This window comes from Carassius carassius, chromosome 14 (genome assembly GCF_963082965.1).
Source record: "Carassius carassius chromosome 14, fCarCar2.1, whole genome shotgun sequence".
Taxonomy (NCBI): domain Eukaryota; kingdom Metazoa; phylum Chordata; class Actinopteri; order Cypriniformes; family Cyprinidae; genus Carassius; species Carassius carassius.
Window position 1 is genome coordinate 12752604 of NC_081768.1, and position 23343 is coordinate 12775946.

Sequence of the window (23343 nt, forward strand, 5' to 3'; positions counted from 1 at the left end):
CTATTAGTGTTTTTTTTTTACTCATTTCGGAGCTTGCCAGCCCAAGTGCCTATTTACTTCTAGGAATTAGGGCTTCTAGGAACTTGAGGAACCATAAATATGACAGAATTTTCCTTTTCGGTTGAACTATTCCTTTAACATCTCCTGACCCCCAGTACTAGGGGGCAAACAAAAAATGAGAGACAAAACAAAGCAGACAAGGAACATGAAAGACTGGAGGGACAAACAAACACACAGTGGAACACAGCTGAGTGAAGACACGCACTATCACACACACACAGCTGCAAAGGTCCAAGGAAGAAGAGATAGTTGGCTGGTAGGCTTCTCTCTACACACCTGCAGTTTTTGGGCGAAGGCAGTGGGGTTGGTCTCAGCCAGATCAGGCTCCAGGTAGCTGAGAGGGGCGGGTGAATCAGACAGTCTGTCTAAGAGGGGTAGATCTGAGGGATCCATGGGGGCCTGGATGGGGGACTGCGATGGGACCGAGAGCAGAAGAGGGACAAGAGGAGTAGGAGGTGTCTATGTGTCAGTGAGGCAAGCAAGCTTGTATGTAGCCTAGTGCATAATAAAACGTCTACAATGGGTTTACAAAGCTTATGAATAAACATTATGGGGTACTGATTCTGGTGGGGAGACCCTGAGTAAGCTGCAAGCCAAGCAAAATAATTGTCTTAAAGGGAGAGTTCATTAAAACATATATATATATTTTAAATCTGTCATTATTTACTAATTGGGAAACAGACCTTTATATAGAAAAGAGGCATTTACATTAGTCAAAATTACTCCTTTCAAGTTAAACTGAAAAAAATATACAGCATATGTTTTTGAAATAACATGGGGGTGAGTAAATAATGAAAGGATTTATTTACTGTATTTATTTAGGATGCACTGTCACTTTAAGACTGAAAGTAAAAATGTGTAGCACTGTAAAAGCACCAGGTGAGCTGTGCAATCATTATAAGTAACAAAATAAAAAAATAACCCCATCTTCACACAATTGTGGTGTTTTCTTGTGTTCTGACTGTACGAGCTCCAAATTATCTGAGATAATGAAATAAATACACCCTTAATGGCACTGATTCTTTTGGGGTTTGACTGGTTTGCACTTACCGCTCCATCTCTCTCATTGCTCTGTGTTCGACTCTGAGACTGGCTTTCTCTCTTTCTGCTTTTTTCTGAGGCCAAGGAATCATGAGCACCACGTGGTGGCAGCACAGGTGATTTCCCCTGCGAGATCTGAGCCTCCATCTCCTCAAAGCTCCTGTGAAGAATCAGACCAACACAATTTAACACATGGAATACACTGCCAAAGAAATGAGTAAATCATTTTCAAAGAGCCCATGAGAATTGAATTTTATGGCTTTCAGTCTAAGTTAGTCAATCTATATAGTACCTTCTCAGAAAAAAGGTACAGTGCTGTCACTGGGATGGTACCGTAATGTACAAAAGTTAAAAGGCACATTTTTGTAACGTATTCACCTCTAAATTATTCATATTAATACATTAAGGACACACATTGATACTTTAAAAGAACATAGTAGTAGCTTTTGAAAGGGTACCACCCCTGTGACAGATTTTACCTTTTTTTCTGAGAGTGTGGTCTACAGAATCTACCTTTAGAAAATATATATGTGCGTGTGTGTGCGTGTTTGATTTACCCAGTACAGGGAGAGTTTGGCTCTGAATCTTGCATTTTGGAAGTCTTTGTTGGACTCTCGGTCACAGAGTCCAGCTTTAGATAAAGTGATGGTTTCTTAACTGAGAGAGGCTGTAAAAAAACATACATGTATTCAGAAAAAACAAAGCACTGTAATTTAAAATTATTTTTTTTTTATTTTTTTAAGAAAATTTCCCTAAGTTTAGTGTGCTATGTAGATACTCACAGATGCGGAGGAGCCAATCTTTTCCATGTATTCAATCTCATAGTCTGTGACTGCAGAAAAGACAATAGGAAAAGACAATAGAGAAAATGAGAGAAGATACAACAGGTTAGATGTTTTATAAAGGTTATATAGGAATTAAAATAATATAAGGTTTTCAAAGATTATTCTTTCTATGCTGATCATCAGTTCAGACTGACAGAACCAATATGAGAGTGGCACTATAATTCATCTGCCTCTGTACTACTGACCCAGTTAGTTTCAGGCAGAAACTGCCCTAGGGTGCGAATGGTTCCCTGAAGGTCAAAGGCTAATAAAACGAGTCAGCTTTGGGTCATTTGGGATTGTAGGCAAACTTGTATCATGTGGGAAATTATCTGATGGGTGAATCTCACAAAACCATTTTACCCCAAAATCAACAGGGACAAAAAAAAGGTTTTATTTTTAGGACCATTACACTTATTTTGGACAGAAAAATCAAGGCTCATGATTAGAGATAATGTATTGACATAATAATTGACATAATAAGAGACTTTCTCACCATCACTCTGTGCTGGTAGACTGTTCTCACTGACAAAAGCTGTAAAGTCAGCTGGCTGTGGGAAGTCTTGGGGGTCAGAGTTCAACTCCACCTCTATGTCATGTCTAGTCCATTTGTGACTGGTGGAGGAAGCCAGTTTCTCCTCATCTGTGGCGTGATCTTGTGAGGGCTCGGGATTGGCATCAGGTGAGTGCTCCTGCAGGTGATTATGTGTGGGTGAAGTGGAGGGTGAAAGTGGAGAACACACAGGACAACACTGTTATGATATGAGGTGACAACGAAGGAGAAAAACAGATCATCTTCAAAATGAACATCTGCAGTGAATGTGTGAGTGTACTGTAGGTGAATGTACGCTCACGTCTTAACTTACTTGAGCAGATGGCTCAGTAACCTGAGTCCTCTTTGGTGATTTCTTCACTCTAAAAGTGTTACTGTTTAAGAAAACATGACAGAAATTTGTGGTTATTCTTAAACTTTCAATGTAGAACAAAATACAACATCCAACGATTATTTTTGACAGATGCTGTACAGATAATGTTCTACTGAATAAAAGTTTTAGTTAAATAATACATACCTGTTTTGTTGTTCCAATAAAGGTATTAAATAACCTTTTGACCATGCAAATATATTGTAATTCTTACAGTAAACGATGGATCATATTATTAAGGATTAAATCTCTTGAGTTAATCATGATTGATTGGGATATATCAAATATACAGTATGTTTTTAGGTTTTTAGTTTTCTTGTGCAAATGCGTTTTTTTTATTATTATTGTAAACATACTTTTTTTGCTAATGCAGTCTTTACGAATGGAACCATGGCAAGAAATTAAGACCAACAGATAGTAGAGATTATTTGGAAATATGCTTCGCTAAATTATGGTGATTATGCAGTACAGATTTGTGGTTTAGAAAATAAAAACAAAAAGATCTGTAATACTCCACAGTCTCTGCCCTGACCCAGTTGGTTTTAATCCCTGTAGCCCCTACTAAATCGCTCAGTGACCCAAGAAAGTGACAGATGCCTCATATAACAGAAGCATTTTAAATCCTATTCTGTTGCTGTTGTTGGCACATTTCCTAGTTTAAGTGTGATGTTAATATTTTAGGAGTATTACTTTACTCCTCATGTCAAATCTGAAAAGATATTTGTCCTGAAAAAAAAAATGTTGAAAACCTAGAATTGTGTGAGAACCATAGAGGAACTATAGAGGAAAGTTTGCAGCTAAGCAAAATATATTAAATGGATTAATCAAAAACAGAATCAAATGATCCAGTAAACTCCCAGATTGAAAGTAATATTACTTAAAACTGCTCCTTATTATATGTGCAGGGGGTCTTAGAGAAGGAAAATAATGTCTTGCTCATATGCACAATAAAAATTCCCTTGTCAACATTCCGGGTCACAGTTTCTGCTTTCTAGCAATAAAACCTGCAATGTTTATTATCCACTTGGCCACCCTAAGGAGGTAAGATTTTTTAAATGAGTCTCATAAAAATGTCTGGCTTAGGAATTCATTCAGAAATTTTAGAGATAAACTATCGATCTTCTTTGACAAAAAACTAAACTCAACAAAGCTCCACTTGGATCACATGCACATAGTATCACAATCAGTTTGTACCCTTGTGTGCACTAGCATGCCTGAATCGACTGCACTTCTTTGAGGGTCCATTAGATGGCAACAGAGTCTCATTGGAGAATATCAAACATGGAGCTGAAGAAGATGGAGGTGACGTGGAATGATGTGATGAGAAATCAGTCATGTGTATTAAGCTAAATGACAAAACAACTGACAATGAGCTCATGAGTTAAAACATGTTAAAGTGGCATTTTATGTTAGCTATATAATTACTGATGCTGATTTTTCCACCATCTCCCTACTTACAAGAAACAACACAGAGAAGAGACATTGCTGGATTTCCTGTGATACATGAGATCAACAGACATGTGGCAGAGGTTGACAAACAAGAACTAACACCCACTTACATCTGATAATTTAGAAATATACACAAGAAAATATACAACAATTAGAAACCATGCACTACAATGGATGATGTACTTTGAAATGAAATGAAATCAGACTTACGATTTGAGAGGCTTCTTCTTGTTTTTGGCAGGTTTGTTCTGGTTGTGATCCTCCAACTCAGCAATGTTATCATTGTCATTCTCGTTGTCGTTGGATTTGTCAAAAGTTTTTGGAGGTGAGTTTCCCATCTTGTTGGGAGATTTAAAGGTATCGATTGAGCCATCAAAGGAGTCTGGATCAAAGTTGTAAGATCTTCTAGACAGGCCAGGAGAGTTGGGGATGCCAGTGTTTGAAGAAAATGGATTAAAGTTAGGGTCATCCCACTTGTTGGGATCAAAGTTATATGACCCCTTGGGGATCGGGATGTCATCAATGTCATTTGAAAGTGCAGGGACAGGTGCATTGTCTAGCTGCTCTATCTGGGATGGAGGGGCCTTCTTAATCCCCAGTCTGGGCTTTCGGATGGGCATCTTGGCCCCTGGTTTCTTGCCTAGGTTTTTAGGAGGAGGAGTACTGCGTGGTGCCTCTTCACTGTCCTCTGAATAGTCAAACTCCAGTCTGACTGGTTGGCGTTTGGTGTTTGGCTGTTCCTCAATGCTGATGGGTTGCTCTTTAGCAGTGGAAGAGGCACGAGGCTCCTCTACAGCAACAGGAGTGTCTGAGACCGATGTAAAGTCGGCTTTCTTCCCCAAGACCGGGGAGTTAGCAACTTTACTACCTCCTGTACTGAATGGGTCAATATTCTCAAAGTTGTCCGGATCCCATTTGTAGGAGGCACTGGGAGGGATAGGAGACTCCTCGTCGGGAACAGTTGGAGCCTCAGGTACTGGATCAGGAAGCGCCGGTTGGAGCTGACTTGATATTGAGCTGGCAGTGACCTCCTCAGCCAAAGGTGGAGGACTTTCAACTTGAGACTTTATCCTATTCCTCCGTAGGGTTCCAGCAGGACTAGGACTAGGGCTGGGAGAAGAGCTAACCCTCTCTTGGGTTTGCAAGGGGCTTTCAGGCTGTGGTTTCCCTCTCTTTTTCTCCTCTGGCGTGCTGCTAGAGGAGACTGTTTTGGGAGAGGTATGCTCTGGATTTGAGTTCTGCCGGGAAAGAGGTTTCTTCTTTAGGGAACCTGGACGGGGCTTCTTCACTTTACGAAGAGTTCCCGGAGCACTTTCTGTTCCTATGCTGAAGGACTCTGTTCGTGGGTGAATGGGTTTGTCGAAGGTTCCTCCTGAGAATTTGTCTCCTGGGCTCTCTAACTCACCTGACTGTAGGCTTAGAGAGCGGGTAAGAGGCGCTCGACTTGATGGCCCAGACCCAAAATTTGATTCTGGTAAGGGATCATTAGCAATTAAGTAATCTAGGTTGTAGGTGCCACTAGCAGCTATTGGTTTGTCCTCATCAAAGACTATAGACTGAGAGCGACTGGGAGATTTAAGCTGATTTGGGTCTTGAGCTTCGCTGGCAGAGATGACAGCAGTGGAAGCTGTGAAGACAGAGAATGACATGTTACTATACATTTTGAAAACAGATCATGCTTTCAAGTAGATCACAGAAGAGAACTCACATATGCATTTAAATTATTTTATGTTATATAACAACTGCAGAACTGAAGAAGAATAGAGTGCAAAAAGTACTAGTAACGTTTGTTAGTTTTGTTTTGATTTGTTTTTCTAGATCTTTCTTTAAAAAAGTTCAGTAGCAATACATTGTATATCCACTAGAGAGAGTACAAGTGCAGTGTTTGATAACAAAGACCACAGTACTCCTGTCTCAGAATAATGGAAGTGAAAAGGCAGCCCTTTCTTGTTTTTTCTTCTCCTTTTTTTTTTCAATAAGAACAAGAAATGAAAAAAATAACAAGAATACTGTTTAAATAAAAGACATGAGGAAAAACAAAAGTATTGATTAAAGAATTAATTAGACCTCCATATCTTTGTTTCCAACAAAGCACAAACTGACATCTAAACTTTGCATATACCATAGCCATATAACATAGATACAAGGATACAAATAACTATACATATCTACTAAGCTTAGCTTTTCTTATCATTTCCTGGGTTTTAGGGTTAAGAATAGTTAATAATAAATTATGTTTTCAGGTTTACTATTTATTGTTGCTCTGTGCTCTCTGCTAGTGTAAAGTATTTACTTTCTATTGTCTGTCATTTAATATACTGTCCATATTTTACTTTATATTAAATATTTAATATTTAATACATTTGTTCAAAACAAGACACCATGACAATATTTGTCAGTGTCCTGTAATTTTAATCATTTTAAAGTTCAGTAAACACTCCTGAAGCAATTCAAAAAAATTAAAACAATTTGACTCCACATAAGACTATCTGTGTGTGAATTGTGATGGAATGGAGATCTAAACGTACCTGTGTGTTCTTGGGACAATGCCTCCGAGTTGGTGTAGGGGGGCTCTGTTGGGGGCACTGGTGAGGAAGCAGACTTCACAGGGGTGGTGGACTCAGGGGTTTCGAAAGCTCCGTCTGAGTCTGAACTCCTGCGAAAAAACAGTGTGTCAGAAGAAGGTCTGAATATATTGAATTAAGAGTTGATTTGATAATCTCATTGAAGTATAAACATCAAGTCTGTTTTGTTTTCATACAACGAAGCTGCATATCATATCCAGTGCCGATACAGCAAACAAGTAACATCAATTTATGAGACAACACATCACAGCTCATATTTACACTACAGGATCAAATAAATTCAAATACACCTATTAAATAATCATTCATTGTGTGCCAGACCTTATAAACAAACGCCTGCATCAGCATGTGTCTAGTAGGACCTGGTGGATTATTACAGATGGAAATTAAAGCACTGAACCTGCAGCTAGGAGACCAAAAACAGCAGCTCAAACACATATTATGCTCAGCAATGGAGTCTTTTTTTAACTACTGAGTATCACAGTTGACGTGCTATTTTCACACATTTTTCATTTCAGTCAAGACTACACATTTTGCTTTATACGACAATATAACAAAATATCAGTTTGTGAACGTTTTCGGTCTTGGCATCAGCATATACTGTAATACACAAATCTGACACAATATGTGATAACGCAGGCGAACATACAGCAACAGTTCAAATACAGCAACAAAGGCGCAGCCTCAGACAGATGTGCAGACCCCCACCCAGTCTCACCGCATTAGTCCCTGTCCTTTCTCTGCTGTTATCCCACGCTCACCTCTGCCTGCCTTGGATCATGTAATCATGCTTGGAGGTCCAGCTGAGACGCCGGAGGAGTCCTATGGCTGGGTCTGCCCCATCCTCTCCAGATGTCCCTCCCAGCAGCGTGTCCCAGCCCCAGCGAGCCCACTGCAGCGGAGACAGAGCCTGCCACGAGCTCACTGCCATATCTGCCACCGATTACAGCCTCACGGTCACTCATACACCTTTTCCCTATTCCCAATGGCAATTCCTGAAATATGAAGCTTTGATTCTATCCCTTTGTGTATAACACACCGTCTTTCCCTCTTTTTTAATATTGTACGCGCTCTCTCTCTCTTCAGTCTATCACTGAAGGTGGGCTTCATCCAAATGCAGCCCGTTGCGGATACTCGCCACTTGCAGACTCACTGTTTGGCTCTCTCTCTCCCTTTAACACATCCTCAGGCACGTTTCCCTCCCCCACAGTCAGGACAGAAGCAGACTTCCCACTCAGGCCGCTGTAATGTAAAGAAAATCTGTGTTTTTTATATAATCAATGTTTTTTTTATTATTATTATTATTTCTCCATCTTATTCATTTATTTCTAGCTGAAATATCCAGCTGTATTGCAAGTATAGAACAAAACAGGATTTTTTTTCAATTTCATGGTTTCAATCATGATTCTCTTTGTTTAAACTCATGTTTTCATTATTACTAACTACAGCAGGGACTTGGCTGGAGTCATACGCTCAGTTTTGCTGCATAAAACTGATGAATGTACAGATGCTTTCAGTGCAGTGAACACACCCATTCCATGCTTAAAAAAAAAAAAAAAAAAACCTGATTGTGTTTTTGATGCTAGTCCTCAGCAACACAAACTAGACCAGTAGCAAATCAGCAGAAACCAGCCTTCTGGTGTCTTCCGTAGGAATGAGTGAATAAAATCGAATCAAATTCGATTAAAGTACTCTTTCATCTAGACCTGAATAATTGACACAAAAATTTAATCTTTACCGTAGCTTTGAAATTATTATAATTTTTTTTAAGGGTCCTGTCTGTATTTTGTTTATGTGATAAAGTCTTGTAATTGTGAGTGAACCAGCTGTAACAACAGAGTTATATCGTATTGTATCGTATGATTCTGTATCTGAACAGTGTACACTTACAAACATGATGTCACGTTTTGGTTGTATTTGGTTTGTTTTCTCTGTGTTCCAGTTTGTCTGTGTTTCCATGGTTTTTGATTAATTAGCTCCACACCTGTTTCAGTTCTCCCTAATTACATTTCCAGTCCTGTGTTCTGCTCTGGTTCTTTGTCTGCTATTGTTTTTGTCTACGGGTTGTGTTACCCCTTACTCCTGTATTCCTTCTGTTTCTTATGTGGATATATCATTAAAGGACTCCTCGTGCACTTTTACTTGCACAAAACCATTGTGGTCCTGAGGAGGATTTTGCCGCTTTCGTGGAGTTGGTGCTGGAGAGAAATAGACTGTATTTCTGCATCTGCCCTGCCAAGAGGGACATCTCCATACCCACTCACGAACCAGTGACCAGTCAGCCGTCATCCCGCTGCACAGAACTATTGCCAGAGCCCACCACAGATGGAGAGCCTGAGCCTGCCACGACACATGAGCCAGCGCACATACCCACAACTGAGACTATCATCGCCCCGGAGCCTGAGCCTCTAGAATGTTCTGACCAAGTGCTTGAGCCGGAAACACCATTTTGGTGGAGATAGAGGGCTTGGAGGGAAGCCCCGCCCACACTCCTGCAGCTGAGGGTGAGCTGCAACTGGCCACTAGACTATATATTGAGGAACTTATGGCCATCTTTGAACTATGCCCCTTTCCTATTGCCTGTCCCTCACCTGCCCCACGCCCACCTCTGAACCCTGATCCTCCCTGCTATGTTAGACTGATTTTGTCTGTGCAAGGACGCGCCGTTCCAGTAGGGAGAGAAATGTAATGTTTCGGTTGTATTTGGTTTGGCTTCTCTGCATTCCAGTTCACCTGTGTTCCCTTGTTCCGTGTTTTTTTTTTTTTTTTTGATTAGTGAGCTCTGCACTTGTTTCAGTTCTCCCTGATTACATTTCCAGTTCTCAAGTCCTGTGTTCTACCCTGGTCCTTTGTCTGCTATTGTTTTTGTCTACAGGTTGTGCTACCCCTTGCTCCTGGATTCCTTCTTTTTCTTTTTTGGATATCATTTAAGGAATGTTTTTGGATTTTTCCTGCATTGTGCGCTTTTACCTGCACAAAACCATTACACATGAGTCACATTTCTCAGCATGTCAAAATGATTGTCTTCCAATGGTGCTAAATCAACTTTTTACAGTCAGTCAACAGTTCATTTAAATACTGTACCTACAGTGTATTTAAAATAAACAGATGCCAAAAATGACATATGCCTGCTGATGTGACGACTGACAATACCCAGCAGTTTATTAGCAAAATAAGAGATTTTCTCTTCATTGCACTGCTAACCTCAGCAAAATGAACGGAAGTAGTCAATATCTTTCCTGACGAACACATACAAAGCACATACATGCTTGCTGATCATATAATTTTATTTAAAATACATTAATGCACGGTAAATGGCAAAAGCCCCTCTGCATTGCAACTACTCTGAGAAATTAGTAACAATGGCTTTTCATTAAAGGTGTAAGTGGATATACTGGGAATGAATGAATGAGAGGTTACAATAATCAATAAGTACAGATCAAATCCAAAATCATTGGGATACAATACTCTAATATGATACAGGTAGAGAATTAGAGCAATGCAAACAGTATGCTCCTTTCAAGTGCTGCAATATATACAGATGGCAAGGAGTGAATTTCAAAAGACTTCCAGTCTAATTTTACAGCTTTCAGTGTGTTAATGACATTGGGTGAGATAATTATCAGTTGATGAGCTTTTCAGCCCAAACAGGGATGCTTTCACATATCTGGCAAACACACTGTTGCCATGGTGACAGTGCTCTCTAGATATATGTATGCTCCCATGTGCAAGACAACGCACACACTGGCAACGTGCCTCATATATCCTTCTCTTACACATAGATCCACATATGTACAGGAAGTTTATTAGCACATATAAAAACCCATTTATTTTGTGGTATGGGAATATAAAATGCTGATTTATTTCTGAAAAGTCTGCAGAGGAAATTAGGTGGAACGCTGTATCATCAAGCTTATGTTTCTCTCAGGGGTTTTAAAAATACTAAGAATGGGTTTTCCACATATCTGAAACTCTCCTCTAGATGGTGGAAAAATATATAAAATGCATCTCTGTTAATTTAGTCTTACTGAACACTTTTTATTAATGCTACTGAGACAGGGGTAATTGCAAATGCAAGCTGTACTTTTAAAATGCAGTAAATGAAAATAATCAGCAAGAATCTACATATGCCGCAGGGTCAAAATATCCAGTAAACAAGTAAACAATAAATGAGTTGTAACAATGTGAAAAGCTAAAGGAGACAGAAGACAGAAGACATGAGGGAGTTTTAGGAGAATTCGTCTGCATGGAGACAGCCAGGCTTGTCTGGCACAGAACAGCACTGCTTGGTTCCAGCCACAGACACTGCTGTGAGTGTGACAACCCACGAGGTTGTTCAAACAAAGCTAACCTAAACCAAGCTATTAGTCTGTCACAGAGGAGAGTGATTAAGAAGCAGATCTATAATCACATCTGCTAATAACAGTGTTAACATATGACTTACACAATACTCCAGCAGATCATATTGTGTGCATCTTCTAAAATTCTAATTGTAAGCATAACTGAGCTCGAAATGGGCTTAAGAAAAGAGCATCTTGGTAAAATAAATAAATAAATGATTTGCTCATTTTTATGACAGAGGGTACAGGGTGTACCAGTAGAGGGAGACAAAGACTGTGTTCCAACTAGAATACTAGCATATGGCCAACTGGTGTGTGTGCATGTTGTGCTATGGAAATTGTAAATAGAATGCTAATATTCTATTTCAAACATAGGCCCAGTTTCCAGTCCTAAATTAGAAGTTAAATTTAAGTTTACCTAAAGTAAAAAAGAATACATTTTTTCATCCAAAATCAGGAGGGAATATACACATATCTCAAAATTACCAATGGCTATCACAGTGCTTTATGAGGTAATCACTCCTTTTGGCAGTTTTACAGAGATATAGTGGCATAATTCCATGCAGCTCAAGTTGAAGTTACTCTCAGTGTGCAATGAACTTTCCCAGTCTTGATAATAAATGATTCAGTTCCACATAAGGTGTGATGCAAACATCATGCTAACTATATCATGTGTAAATTAGTACAAATAAAATTCAAGTCAGAAATCTTGGCAGTGCATATAAACTACAGGATCAAGGTTCCTCAGCAAAGAACTCCTTCCTCTCTGGAGGGATGCAACAATATTCCAGCTTTCATCACCAGAACTATCAAATTATTCAGCCATACTTTCAATATTTCATGTATACTAGATCTCCTGCAGCACTGAGCTTATTTAATAGTCTAAGAGGCTTTAAGGAGTGATGGAAGACATGGAGAGAGTATAGCTGGTCATATGCATCACCAAACCGGACATCACAAAGCTGATTCACCACATGTTGATCTTTTTGACTGGGTTGGGGTTGGTTGTCAAAAGAGATAGTGGATGTCTTATGGACTCGTGTTGACATCACACAGTGAGAATACCGTTGGAACAAAAGGACATATGATCGCTGGATGCCCCTATGTCAGCCCTATTGTAACATCTCATGATACTGCATGAATACCAGAATGCTCCTCACAGCACAATAGCAAACTCCAGATAACCTGGATGTCACAGAAGAGGTGGTTGGCCAATAGTAGGCTACATGCTCAAATATGTATATGCAAGTCAAACAGTTGAAAAGTTAAAAGAATGTGCAGGTCACATGATTACAGACTTCAGAGTTGAATGCTTAGCAGTGCATCACATGTTTCCCAGTAGATCTGAATGTCAGTGCTCATGATATGGCATCAGTATTCAGAAGTAGGTAAGTGGAATATAAATAAAGATCTTTTCATTAAAAGACTAAGAAACATTACAGTGTAATGAGGATACAGATATTGTTCATAATGGAATATGTTTCATTTAGATATTTTGCCACTAAACTGATATGAAAAATGGAAAAGAAATGGAATTATGGTGTAAAAGAAAGACAAAATATATAGTATTAAAAATAAAAAAAAATCCCAGAAGCCAGATTTGAATGTGTGCTCCCTTAGCACCATAGCTTAATTCAAATCTGGTTGAAGTACTCCATCTAAAAAAGTTTGGGGTCAGTGTTCTTTTGTTTATTTTTTTAGAAATGTATACTTTTATTTAGCAAGGGGACATTAAATTGATGAAAAGTGGTATATATATATATATATATATATATATATATATATATATATATATATATATATATATATATATACATATACATACCGTATATAGTTTTAATGTATTTTTAAAAACCATAAAACTGGCTAAAAAACGATAAATGTTTTTTACAGTACAGTATATATATATATATATATATATATATATATATATATATATATATATATATATATATATATATATATTAATAATGAAGATGGGATATAAGTGCATCAAGTGCATTACATTACTTAAGCAGAAGTGAAGACAACTCTTGGTGAATGGTGAACAAATTTTGTAAAAATAAGGCCTTGTATAGGAAATTAAAATGTTGGATTATGAATTCAAAATTTTTTAAAAGGCAATGCTAAAAGCTTCTTCCACCAGATTCCATTCTGTCATGATGTGCTACTTTTACAGTAGGTGAAATAAATGACAAATCTAATAATACAAAGCTTTTAGAGTTGAGGTTCAAACTCCCACATAAACTATGCAGGTACTGTTATGTAATAATTCTCAAAAGGGGATTGCATAAGCCAAACTTTAGATGCTAAAAGCTATGTTAGTCATGGCTCAATGAGCAGCACTGTATGGTGCTACAATACTTTTACTTAAAGCACAGACCTCAAGAGCAGGTTCAGACTTTCCCATCATCCCCAGCTGTGTTGCCTGAAAGTTCCAGGTTTTTTTAAACAAAGGTCAGTTACAACAGTCAAATAACCATTGTGGCCGATAGGATAAGAATTAAATACAGTAGAACACCTTAGGTGTTAAAATGATAGAAAGACACACAGTTGTTTAATAGACTATTATAAAGGCATAGTTGCACAAAAATAACATTTTTGTCATCGAGTAATTACCCTCATGTTGTTTTAAACTTGTATGGGTTTATTTCTTAAGAGCAACACAAAAGGAGCAGAATGTCTGAACTGCTCTTTTCCATACAATAAAAGTGGATAGGGACCAGGGTCTGTCAAGTTCCAAAAAAGGTCAAAAGAGGACCATAAATGCATAATAAAACTAGTCAGTATGACTTGCAAGCTATATTTTAAATCTACTGAAGCAATATGAAGGCTTTGTTCAGGCTGACTGAAATTTAAGTCATTATTTACTAAATATTTGGCCTTGGAAATCTGAGCTCACCATTTACATTCATTGTATGGAAAACAGTAGCTTAGGCACTCTACAATATATCTTGTTTTGTGTTCCACAAAAGAAAGAAATAATGTGTTTTTCTACTGCAAATGATGACAGAATGTTCATTTTGGGTGAATCATTCCTTTAGATTTACAGCAGGCTTATATCACAAACACGCATGCAGAAACACCACTCCACCTACACAAAATGTTTGTCATGATCAATTCCATTCTGCTTTTCTGAATGTCTACAGCATAAATAGCCTCACTCTCTCTCTCTCTTTCCCCCTCCCCCTTTTCTCCAACACATCTCAGTGTTCTATTTCAGCAGCATCTCTCTCATTCTCTCAATGCTGCAGCATTAGTCTCCATCCCCCACAGAAAAACACATCTCTCTCCTATTAAATACAGCCATAACTCCCCCGTCCAGACGTCTGCAAGCCCGCCAGACTGGAACACACACGTCAATATGCAAAAGCACATACATAGCCTTACTACCGCCAGTAAACGGCTAATGTAAATAAACATGATGTCTGATCGTGACATCACAAAGACACAATAACAATCCCCTCCTCTTTTGTGTGTGCCGTTTCTCTGACAAACACCACACTTATTACCTATTTCTCACAGCACAGGCATCGCTGAAGGAATACTCACATGCAGACTCAAACCAGGTGAACAAATCAGGCACTTGAATTCAACAACAACAACGACAACGAGGTCGTCAAGAATCTTCCTATCTGCTCCTCTGGTTCTTACTCACATGCTCTCGGGACGCTCCTGAGAGGGACAGGGGGGCTGTCCGTTCTCAGCGGACTCCACTGCTCCCATCCTCTGCTATATGATCTCCACTGGCACCCGTCTCCCTCCTCCTCCCCCCAACCTGCGCCTCCTGTTTCTCCACGTCTCTCGTCCTGAGGGCCCTTGAGCTGGCGTCAGACACACGCTGCTTTGCTGCAGTAGATCCGGAGTAGATGGCATCAGGGGCATACAGGCGCCCTGCTCTCAGCCCTCAGCATCCCTTCCTTTCGCTCTCTCTGACTCTGTCTACATTGCATTAGGGGAAGGCTATATCTCTATCTGTATCCTTGGCAACAATAGAACAGGACTGTATTGCCTTATGGGTAGAGATGTGGAAGGATGTGTAGAGCAAGAGAAGGAGGAGGGAATAAGCGATGCTCCTGCTCTCTAGTCTTCAACTCTGTCTTCTCATTGGCTTGTTGTGGTGCTTGGCGAAGTGGCTGCTTGTTTTCTCCATAACCCCTCCCTCTCTAACACTCCCACTCTCTCTCGCTCTCCCCAGGGAACGGAGTGCTTTAAAAGATGAGCAGCTTTTCCCTGTCGATTTGAGGTCTCTTGTGCCGATCAGCACAGTGAATGTAAACAATAGCTGACCTCACGCCAAGCTGAAAGACACAGGTCTCTTTTTCACACACCGAGACAGAAACTGAGGCATGTGGTCAATCCTGTCTTTTGTTATGCAACACCGTTTACAGTTTCTCTCTGGTTATTAAGTTATTCAGTTTTATTTGTATTTTTTTGCCCTAAATCACACAACTAACTCTCCCCTGTTAAAATAGAGTGACACAGCAGGTTACTCACATTACAGAAACTTAACTGAATAACTTAATAACCTAATGGTCTGTTTTGAGTCTGAGAGACCCTAGGGCATTTAGTAGTATCTTGAAAAATATACTTCAAAAAATGAAGAAAAAAAGGAAAATTTTATAATAAAATTGAAAATTTGACTCTCTGATCTTCAACTGCTGTTCTTTCATAGGTTTCAAATCTAGGTAGGTATCAAGTCATGATATATTAACCCCCATGAAAACAAAAAGACCTGGCAGAAAGCAGTCATCAGTCCCAATGTGCTCAAATGACAGATATATTCAAATTCGCAATAAATATGTTATGAAATGGGTCTGGAAAAATTAAAATTAGAATGAAAATGAGACAACTCAAAAAAAAGAGATTACGAGCCTGAAGGGGACCAGAAGCGATTCTCAGAGGTCGAGCTAATCCATATTGATTAACAGCATGAGACAGCAGCAGTTGTGGGAAATTGGGACATTGGTGGGGGCATCTGAAACATGAGGATTATTAATCTATTGTTCACTCATGAGAAAGCAGAACAAAGAGCTTTTCGCACAGATCTGCCTAGTATAGAGCCTGAGGACTGTACACAGTGTGAGGAAAGTCTTCATGCCCCAAAGTTAACCGAAGCTTTGTTATGTTCATGTGTTTGTATATGATATGGATATGAACCACTAAAGAAACAGAGATTAGCTAGCCTAAATTAAGATAAACCTGAAACCCTGAGCCAGGGGCCTTTTCACAAAAAAAGGAAAGTGGGCAGTGACTCTTCAGGAAAAATGTATGCAAGATAAAATATTTCATAAACCATTCATTTTTCTACAGCAACACTATCCACCAAACAACAGCAGTGGATAAGGTAATGCTCATTGAATTTTCATTGAGCTTTAATGGCGTGGTGTGAATGTGAGGGAGCAGCGGTGAAAACTCCTACAAGCCTCATTATAACTGCTCCGTTATCTGAGAATTTGTTGACTAATGGTCCAAAAAGAAGGTGGCAAAAAATAAAATCAAGGCATGCATTTTTAATGTACTATTTATTTGAAATGTTTTCTTTAATAAATAGTATGCTTACATGAGCATGAAATATCACAGTACAAGTAGCAAGGTAAATAATGACCCATATGCCTTTAGCCCAGAGAAAAAACTGGTATTAGACAGGAAGAAAAAAATATTTCTTCTAAAGGTCCACTGCCTGCCATTAACAAAACTTTTTGAAAATAGAAGATAAAAAGCAGAAAGTAAAAACATGCACCTGTACACAAAGGGTGATAATTCTGTAGCTTGAGGGTTTTCACACAAAGGAGATTCAATGGCATGTTTAAGGCTCTATGATAGTCAAGGTCACTGGTTCTGTAGCCAACCATCCTAATGCTGGAGACCGCTAGTCTGTTCAAACCTCTCATCATATTATGGCTTCCCTTCTCTCAGCTCAGCGATTTAAGGATGTATGCTTTATTATTTCTATAAAATTCTGTGCCTGTAGAGGAACACAGTGTTCTGCAGCATATATATGCAGCTATTGTTTTCTTCTCATCAGAAGCCAGGGGCTACTTTTCTCTCACTCAGATTTTTAAGAGCAAAAGTGATGAAAAAACACAGCCGTCCATTATAAATTATAGCAACAGCGAAGGGCTTTTAAAAGACCTGTCACAAATTGAATAGCTGTCTGTGTCAGACAGCTGGAAGACATGTGACAACTCATTATTTTACAATAAAAGATATTTTAAAAAATGCTGTCACAGGCAGAGTGAGAGTGTATAGTGTGTACTGAAAACTTCATCCTATGCTCAGATGCAGGAAATTGAAAATTAAATTTTCAAGCAGTGCAGCCACTGAAAGATATTGCAAGGGCAGTTTTTTTAAAGATTCATAACATGGGCTTTTAGTATCTAGGCTGAACTAACAGTCAAACATAGAATATGAATAAGGAGAGCATATTTAGTTATTTCTTTTTGGTCTGGGAGCCATATTCATATTTGCTATGAATTATGGATCAGTCAGTTGTTTTTTTTATTCATTAACTCAACAAGTTAAGTTAAATGACCATAAAACCCTTCAGTTTGGCACCAGTATAAGGAATACAGATATATATGGCTACATTTTGCCAATACAAACATGTAAATGTGTACCTGAGTGTGTCCTAAAAACTGAACTGTACTGTGTTCAAATACTGGCATCTTAAATATCCAGTAGTGAATACAAAAGCATACATAATACAAATGACCTTCCAAAGAGAAAAAAATGTAAGAGTGTGAGAGAAATGAAAAAGACAGATTGCCCTTTGTAGTTGTTTGCAAAAGGAACAGGCTTCATTCCCCTAATGGATTTTTTATGTTGAGATGCATCAAGCTGGTGCCCCAGGGCATCAGTTTATATTTGGCTGGATGGTGGTGCACTCCTGAAATAAATCTCATTATGCAAATGCTGCGTTTTACATGTGAGATCTTTAGATTAAGTTCTTGCATCTGCATTCTGCATCCCTTTATGGGTAGATAAGATGTACATTTCAGGGTACTGCACCAGCTACAAACTAAAGGTACAATTTTTTCACATTTTTTGCATACAATGTAGGACGGTTTTTAGGCTGTATTCCTGTTCTGATGTGTGTTTACAAGCTGTGTGCTGCAGTGGGCAGCAGAGTTCAGTTCCAGCACTGAAAAAAAACACATCCACACTTTCTCGCCCTCTGCTGTCTGATAGAAGAAATGCATGTTGAGCTCATCGCCAGTCAACGTGGCTGAGTCATTCTGCTCTCTATCCAAACACTGCACAGCCTCCGACTGATGTGAAAACGTTTACAACAATGTGCACAAATGGAAATGAGTCACCTACAATAGTAGCAGCACACTCCATGACAATACAGTATCTTAAATCCACACAGAAAAGTGACTTCAACTGCCAAAATCACACTGAAACAGTGGGTTAAAACGAAAATATCTACTGTATAAAAGGGAATTTTGTCTTGAGAAAAAGCTAGAATCATTTGCTTAGATACTTTGTTTTACATTTTGTTGTATAACAAGTGGCTGTAATGAATTTCAAACATTTTAATCAATAATTTAAGATAATTTTAGGGCCAATATATTCTTTATATACAGTGATGTAAAGATGCATACAAAGCCTGGTGCCAATAGTCTTCATGGTAAATTAATTTCTGGGTGCTTCAATTCTTTCAGATGCAGAGGAAACAGGGTGTAATGAGGAACTCTGTGTACAGTTCTGTACATACAGTACGTGTCACAAATCCCTCAGGATCATCACTGCTATTATTATCAGCAGCACAGTCAACAAAATAATACAGTCAGATCTATTTAATTCAATCTAATCAGTACTCATTAGTTTGATAGTTCAGAACACCCTCGTGTGAACTGTATTGCCCATGCAGGGAGGGCATATGAGTGGCAAAATCATCCAAGGATCTTAAAATAACCACAAAGCAAAAATAATATGAAACTAAATTTGAGCGTACAGTATCTCTACACTTATGGCATCCTCACAATCTTCTAAAGAGGAAAAACTGTACACTGTTAAATAATCAGTTAACACACTCGGCAAATGATCATATCCTACCTTGCTGGAGGCTCAGAGTGTTGGAGCTGTTGGATTTGAGGAGACACAGGGGCAGCAGGGGGAGCCTCGGCTAGACCAGAAGGAGCAGGAGGAAGGGTCTGAGGCTCAGGGGGAGCCCTGTCCGGAGGGGTAGGGGGCGGTGTAGGGAACTCGACCGTGTCTTGGAGCAGGAGGGCAGGGAGGGTAGGAGCAGTGTCCTGCTGTGGTAGGGGTAATAAGGGAGATGGGACAGACTCACTGCTCTCAGCAGCCTCTACCAGAGGAGACCTGCACAACACCACAAATACACAGGAGAACACATAAACACAGGGAACGGTGAGGAGAGACGCACCTATGAAATCGATAATTTCAGAACTATTATCATAGCACACAACAGAAACACGTTTTTTGCCACTCAGATTTCAGATATCAACTAAGCTTTTATTCCATTTATTTATTTATTTATTTATTTATTTATTTATTTATTTATTGTTGTTGTTGTTGTTGTTGTTGTTGTTATTAAACAATTCTCACAACTAAGAGAAATAAATAAATAGTCTACCATTCAAAAGATTGGAGTATGATTTTTTTTAAATAAATTAATAATATTATCCAGAAAATAAATTATTACAGTACCAATAAAGACATTTATTTACTATATATATATATATATATATATATATATATATATATATATATATATATATATATATATATATATAAAACATTTATACAAAAGTTTTATGTTTCAAATAAATATTGCTCTTTTGACATTTCTATTTATCAATGAATCCAAAATGTGTCAGTTTCTGCAAAATTATTACCGGTAAGCAACTCTTTTCTTCATTAATCATAATAAATCTTGAGCACCAAATCAGCTTATTACATTGATTTCTGAAAGATTTCTATCATGTGATACTGAAGACTGGAGTAATGACTGCTGAAAATTCAGTTTGCTTTTAGAGGAATACATTTGATTTTAATTATTAATGAGAAGAGAAACAATTATTTACAATTGCAATAATATTTCATAATAATAAATTTTACTGTATTTTATTTTTTTTACAAATTTACAAAATTACTTTAAAAAAAGTCCTTGTGCTCATTAAAACTGAATTTATTTGAGTATTCATATTTGCTATTAATTATAAATCAATCAGTTGTTCTCTGATTTATTTACTACTCTGATTTATTTACTTATTTACTAACCACATAAGATACATGTTTTATATATACATTTATACAAAACTTACAACTTTATCTGTACCTATCAAATTTTTGATACAATAATTAATCACATAATGATATATATCATTCCTACCATCCCTACTCCACACTCGGCAGGGAAAGAATGGCAATAGCTGAGCAGCATCTCCAACAAAACCTAATCCAACAGGCAGAACAGCAGACAGCCCTTCAGCTGCTCCTGTCAAGGGGTGTGTGCCTCATGTCACATACTAAAAATACAACTCACTCCACCACACAGCCTAAACAACTGTACATAGCACTGCTCTATCTCATCAGAAACAGTTGTAGACAGTTTGCAGAATTGCCCTCTAATCAGGTCTATGCACGCATCAAAGTATTACGATCCTCTCCTTCCTTCGCTTTAGCTGGATAGTGGGAGATTGCATGTTAGACATAACCACAAACCACAACCTTAATGAACACAACAAGGTTTCTAAGGCACCAGAGTTAATGGGAAGAGCACAAACACAAAATCTAATCTCCCAGGAGCAGCTGTGTCCATAGGAATGAGTCCAGACATGGTTTTTAATAGCAAACAGACTGCACTAAATAAAGGCAGCAGGAAGGAGCTGAAGTGTTAGCAGCCATAAAAATAACAACGTCACTACTGTTAGCAAAGCCACCATACAGCTTTTTCACAGTCCTAACTACAATCTAACTGACAGCAATATTTAAGGCATAATTAGATAAGTACAGTGTGGTTAGGTTTGAGCTAAAAGGGGCTGCGTCACACTGTTATCTTTATAATAAATGCAATTATTAAAGCCTATTCTCTCGCTTTATAACGTAAAATTGTTAAACATTTTGAGTAAGAGCCCCTTTTCAAAGCATCACTAACAAAAATGTGTTCCATTAAAACAAAATAATTGCACTGGCTATTAATTGTTGCCATGGTAACTGTTGCTTAGCTCTTGTCACGCATCAATAGGCTTCCAAGCCACCTCTCTCTCTCTCTCTCTCACACACACACACACAGTTTCATTTGGTCATAAAATCACAAGTGGCTTTATAGAGTTGACTGAAATTAAAAACAAATGTGGAATAAGCTAGCTAAATGACATGGAATAGTTTGGAAATGACATATTCATCTGCTCTACATAAAATGTGTGAAAGCTGGGAACACAGAAGCCTGTTGTATGTGACCTATTTAGTTACTTTGTGGTAGGCACTATAAAAAATTAGCATGAGCTCTCAAATTTTACATTGCTATGTTTTTATTCAGCTGTTATGTGTGAGGCCCTAACACAAAGACCAAGTAAAACTTCCTTGCAACTTCCTAAATAACCGCAGGAAATAAACATTCTCTAGTTTTAGCTGAAGGGTAACCGAAGGCATCTTATTAAAATCTGCACAGTTATCTTAACAGGATAATATTAGCATGTACATGTGGAAAGTTGGTAGCTTGCCTAAAACATCTGACTAAAACCATCAGGCTATAGTTTTGCACTGTATTTCATTTATATACAAAGCCTCAAAAGCCACATAGTTCAAAATACCCTCTCTCATATTAAATAAAGTAAATTCACATGCCACAAACGATATGTAGCACAGCATTTTATGGGTTCATGTCTAAAAGCGGGTTTAGTACAGCTACAGAGGGGTTTATCACACATTACCAAGAGCAAAGGTATCTTAACTGCACCCATAAAGTCCTGTTTAATCTACTTCATTCCTTACAATAACGGAATTTAACCTTCTGTCAACACAGAGCAAATCATTATCATCAGGTGTCTGACACTGTCAAAACAAACAGAGTGAGCAAGCTAGCAAATTTGAAAGAATGAGAGACAGACTTCACAACACACTTCCTTCTTCCCTCCCTGTCTTCCTTTACTGTCCCTCCCTCCATCTATCCAGAGAGATCATTACAAACCATCTGTAATTAACATCTCTCCAAATATCCACAAGGCTGTTTTCTCCAGCAGTTGACATTATTAGAAAAATTCAAAAGAGAAAAATGTAATTTTTAACATCAAAGGAGGTTTAGTAGAACTCACCCGAGATCAGTACCAAAAGTAAAGAGTGCAACTATTCTTTTAGGCAAACCACTCAAAATTCCCCAGGCAGCCACTTCACACTCCCTCTCTCTTTTATTTCTCCGTATCTATCTCTTTCTCTCTTGACTGTATCTATCTATCTACACACACAGAGTTATATTCTCAACTGGAGCGTCCCTGAACTATGGCTTTTGTTCAGCACTGACAGACCTTTTGGTATGACCTCATGTGAGGGCGTTGGTGCAAATAGCAAACACATATGCATGCTTAAGCAAGACATGTGCACACTCACACATACAAACAGATACATGCAAAATTCCTCTAGTCCACATCTGTGGCAAGCAATAATGAGTGGGCCGTTCAGGGATACTGGGACAAATGCAGTCAAAGTTTCTCTCTCTTCTTTCCCTTCATCCACACTCCCTATCACTTTGTCCACCACTCTCTCTTTCCTTTTATCTTTCTTTCTCTCCGGCTCCGGCATGTCTTTCTAAATGACGTGCTAGGCTAAAACCTCTGACTGACAAGCACCAAGTGCTCCACTTTCATCTGTTGTGGCTGCTGCAACAGAGCAGATATAGACTCATGAAAGGGAGTGGGGAGTAATGAAAAAAAAACCGAGAGCAAATAAGAAAGTCCACAAAAGAAGGCTAAGTGTACATTGCAACGCATGACCCCTTCTATGAATTATGTAGTTCCCTGGACCTAAACATAACTACTTTGGCATCCTTTAGTCTACATTAAGGGGAATTTCTTTGTGGCAAGTACCAACTAACTCAATAACAAACCAAGGAAGTGGCAAATCATTTCATGAAAGTGCATAAGGAGCATTTAGG

The 23343-nt window shown here is 38.4% G+C and overlaps 1 protein-coding gene across 9 annotated transcripts in view; it reads right to left on the reverse strand.

Moving 5' to 3' along the window:
* The window catches only part of tacc2 (transforming, acidic coiled-coil containing protein 2), a 62191-nt gene that overhangs the window by 11175 nt on the left and 27673 nt on the right, over positions 1 to 23343 (reverse strand). For 5 of the 9 annotated variants that reach the window (XM_059566169.1, XM_059566168.1, XM_059566166.1 and 2 more), the window contains 9 exons: positions 19310 to 19550; positions 6826 to 6970; positions 4508 to 5924; positions 2792 to 2852; positions 2422 to 2677; positions 1884 to 1933; positions 1659 to 1768; positions 1111 to 1261; positions 337 to 471 (listed from right to left, as the gene is read on the reverse strand). In XM_059566169.1, coding sequence (XP_059422152.1) covers positions 337 to 471; positions 1111 to 1261; positions 1659 to 1768; positions 1884 to 1933; positions 2422 to 2677; positions 2792 to 2852; positions 4508 to 5924; positions 6826 to 6970; positions 19310 to 19550 — 2566 coding nt within the window. Of the gene's footprint in view, positions 1 to 336; positions 472 to 1110; positions 1262 to 1658; positions 1769 to 1883; positions 1934 to 2421; positions 2678 to 2791; positions 2853 to 4507; positions 5925 to 6825; positions 6971 to 7643; positions 7829 to 14880; positions 15338 to 19309; positions 19551 to 23343 lie in introns of those variants that run through there. The other 4 variants (XM_059566167.1, XM_059566173.1, XM_059566172.1 and 1 more) reach the window with 4 other exon arrangements.